The sequence below is a fragment of the Gossypium hirsutum genome, chromosome D11 (genome assembly GCF_007990345.1).
Source record: "Gossypium hirsutum isolate 1008001.06 chromosome D11, Gossypium_hirsutum_v2.1, whole genome shotgun sequence".
In the NCBI taxonomy this organism is placed as follows: domain Eukaryota; kingdom Viridiplantae; phylum Streptophyta; class Magnoliopsida; order Malvales; family Malvaceae; genus Gossypium; species Gossypium hirsutum.
Window position 1 is genome coordinate 3,955,231 of NC_053447.1, and position 3,570 is coordinate 3,958,800.

Genomic DNA, 3,570 nt, shown 5'->3' on the forward strand with positions numbered 1-3,570 from the left:
CCGATTGCCACATGAATAATAGATCATCATTTAATTAATTTTTTAAAATTGAAAAACTCAAAAAGATTATAAAAAGTATTTTTAAAAATTTTGTAAATTTTAATTAAATGTTAACGTGTCATCTTCGTGGCAATTTACATGTATGCCTTTTCAAGAATGATTGGACAAAAAATATAAATTTAAGAATTAAAAAATAATAGATTAAATAAAAGTTAAAAAAAGCAAAAACATTGGAAACAAGATCAAAAGATGGTACCGAGAGAAGAAGTGTAATGTTAAGAAAATAAGTCGTAGTAAAGCAGAAACCATTAATATTAACAAATCATGTGAAATGCTAAATTTCTAGTCCCTACTGTGTGATCAATAATAAATCCAGTGGATGAATGCGTTACATGTTTAACCTGTTGTGGCGGACTTAGATTACCTTTTTAAAAAGGAAAAAAAAAAGTCCAACGGCTATTGTATGTGAAACGAACCTTTAAATTCCGTAACCGCACAATCGCATTCCCGGATTCATTTCAAAAACTCCCCCTTTCAAACAAACCCTATAATCTTACACAGAGAAGAAGAAGAAAGAAGGCTTTGGCACTCAACAAAGCATGCTTAACAATTCTCCTTAGTTTTATTGGAATCCCACTTTCAGGTTTTCTTCTTTACTTTCATTACTATTATATTTTTCATGGGTTTTTTTTTAGTTACTTTATCCTTGCAAGTTGCAACTTTTTTTCTGACTCTGTCTCGGCTAACATGGTGAATTTAGATTGCAGAAGAATCATTTTAAAAGGAAAACACTGAGAAATCTGTACGAGTTCATCCAAACAAGGGTTTTTTTTGTTCTTTCTAATTTCTCTTCCTTTCTGATGTTTATTTTCTTTTTCCCGGGAGAAAGAAAGATTTTCATTTTCTATTTCTTGATTGTTTTTTTCTTTTTCAGGAGGGTTATATTGCAAAGTTCTTGCAAAGATGAATGATCTAATGACAAAGTCTTTCTTAAGTTATGTGGAACTGAAGAAACAAGCAGAGAAAGACTTGGAATCGGAGCTTGATGTCGAGAAAGGCGTTGGGCGACTCAACCCTACTGATGAAATGAACCTATCTAAGTTCTTCCAAGAAGTGGCATCGATCAAGATAACAATGGAAGAGATTACCAATCTCGTGTTTGATCTTCAAACCCTTAACGAAGACACTAAGTCCACTCACAGCGCTAAAGTTGTTCGAGGGTTAAGAGACAGGATGGAATCCGACACGGTTTCCATTCTCAGAAAAGCAAAGATCGTCAAGGCAAGGCTTGAATCACTCGACAAATCCAATGCAAACAACAGGAGATTATCGGAGGCATATAAAGAAGGGACATATGTTGATCGAACCAGGATATCTGTAACCAATGGCTTAAGGGCTAACCTTAAGCAAATGATGAATGATTTTCAAGCCTTGAGAGAGAAGATTTTATCAGACCATAAAGAAGACCTCAAGAGAAGATACTTTACTGTTACCGGAGAGTTCCCGACCGAAGACATGCTCGAAAAGGCGGTTTCCGGCAGCGAAAACGATCGGTTTTCGTTGAAGGAGACAGTCGAAATGGATTTGAAGAACAAGGAAAGGCATGAAGCAGTGATGGACATTCAACGAAGCTTGCAAAGGCTGCATCAAGTGTTCTTGGACATGGCTGTTCTGGTGGAGACACAAGGGGAGAAAATGGATGATATTGAAGAAAACGTGGCCAATGCAGGTAATTTCATCAGTGGTGGAACCAATAACCTTCATTATGCAAATCAAATGATGAAGAAGAAAGCATGGGTTTATTGGGTTTGGGGTGTTATTGTTATCATACTTGTGGTTTGCGTCATTTCGATGTTAGCCTCTTGAGAAGCACAAGATTAAGCGATAGTTCTTTTTTAATGTTTCATAAAGTGAGTGATATGAACTTTTTGATCCCATTGTCTAACATTAATGGGACATCACAATTGGTTTATTTTGGTGGGTTTCGGCATTTTTAATATTTCATTTGGATTCTGTTTTTTTGTTAAATGCAATTGAAGATTTTATACGATTGTTTGGAAGAGACATCAACTCGTAAAAATATCATTCTAGCCCCTTTTAATTTAGATATTGAGCTAATTGATTCCTCTTAAAGAAAATAGAGCAATTTAATCCCTATCAATTTCGAAAGTGAGTAACTAAGGAATAATTAATTACAATGTTAATATTTTTCGTTGATTGTACATATTTTTATTACTATAGTAATAAAATTTTCTTTCGATGTTTATATATTGTAAATGTTAAACATAATGTGTAAATATTGTTGCGGGTTAAATTTACTAAATTAAAAAAGTGAAGTGACAAGATGTAAACGTTGTAAGTTGAATTTGTTAAATCAAATATCAAATCGACGAAATGCGTAAACATTGAAGACTAAATTTATTATAATACTAATAAAAAATATTTACAATTGTAAAAAACATAAACATTGTCATCATTAATTATCTTTCACTCACTTTTGAAATCCGCATTAATTAAATTGTTGTGGTTTTCTAAAAAGAGACTAATTTGTTTAAAATTAAAATTGAGTGGGACGAGAGTGGTGTTTTTACCTTATTTACACAAAACTAGCTAGAATTTAGAAAGGATCATATATATATGGTAGGGGTGTTCATCAAAGGTTAACCAATTAGTGCACTGAATCAAATTAATATTGATCGAATTAATTGAATCTTTTAATCTTTTAACCATTAACATTAACTGAACTGAAATTTATATGTTTTTTTTTGTTAAAACAAGTATAAAACATATACAAAATAAATTTCTAATGTTCATTTGACCGGATTAGTCAAATTAACCGAACTAGTAATAACCTAGTACATATAATATATAATATTATTTATTAAGTTTGATTAATTCGGTTAATTACCCGATTTTGAATTAAATTAACCATTAACTGAAATTTTAAAAAACTTTTAACAAACCTCCTACAGAATTAGATCAATTAAGCGATCGATTAACCGAATTAAATTAATTTAATCAATCAATTTGATTTTAACTGAGGTTTGAACACAACTAACTAAGGCTGAATGGACGGTTATGAAGCAGATTGGGTAGAAAATGGGAAAGGATTGTGTTATAACTATATTTAAAATGTTATATTTTATATAAATTTTAATATATATTTTTATGTAACATAATATTTTTTAATTTATATTCTATGTCAATTTATTATTTGTAAAATAGTATGTATATCTGGGAAAATAGAATTTTCATTTTAAAACATTAAAATGGTCGGTTGTCAAATACTAATCGTGTGGGTAGAAAAAGACGTATCTCCGCAAATACCTGATTGATTGCCATGTGTCTTCATCTACACGCTTTTTTCACTCAGTCCAAATGACAAAAATGTGAAATAATAATTAATCCTTAAATTAATAATTAATAATTAATAATTAATAAAAATCACCTTTTAACGGACCTTAATTAAAAGAAATATCAAACAAATAAATTGTATTTATTTTTTTAATTTATTCTAAAACCAGAAATTAATTTTTAAAAAATATTATATATAAAAAACTTTGGATCCCC

General features: G+C 30.3%; 1 protein-coding gene across 4 annotated transcripts; it reads left to right on the forward strand.

The window, feature by feature from the left end:
* Nucleotides 1–466: 466 nt before the first annotated feature.
* On the forward strand, nucleotides 467–2,063 carry LOC107923766 (syntaxin-112). Of its 4 annotated transcripts, none has more exons than XM_041105565.1 (3): nucleotides 467–643; nucleotides 761–824; nucleotides 935–2,057. In XM_041105565.1, exon 3 carries the CDS (start codon nucleotides 964–966, stop codon nucleotides 1,864–1,866), a length of 903 nt encoding a protein of 300 aa, XP_040961499.1. In that variant the 5' UTR covers nucleotides 467–643; nucleotides 761–824; nucleotides 935–963; the 3' UTR covers nucleotides 1,867–2,057. The 4 variants fall into 4 exon arrangements, with proteins under 4 accessions (XP_040961499.1, XP_040961502.1, XP_040961501.1 ...); XM_041105568.1 differs by having other exon boundaries at nucleotides 768–824; XM_041105567.1 differs by having other exon boundaries at nucleotides 768–802.
* The last annotated feature ends 1,507 nt before the right edge of the window (nucleotides 2,064–3,570 follow it).

Excerpts from the sequence above, each read along its gene's own strand:
- LOC107923766 (XM_041105565.1), top strand. The coding sequence starts at position 964 with ATGAATGATCTAATGACAAAGTCTTTCTTAAGTTATGTGGAACTGAAG.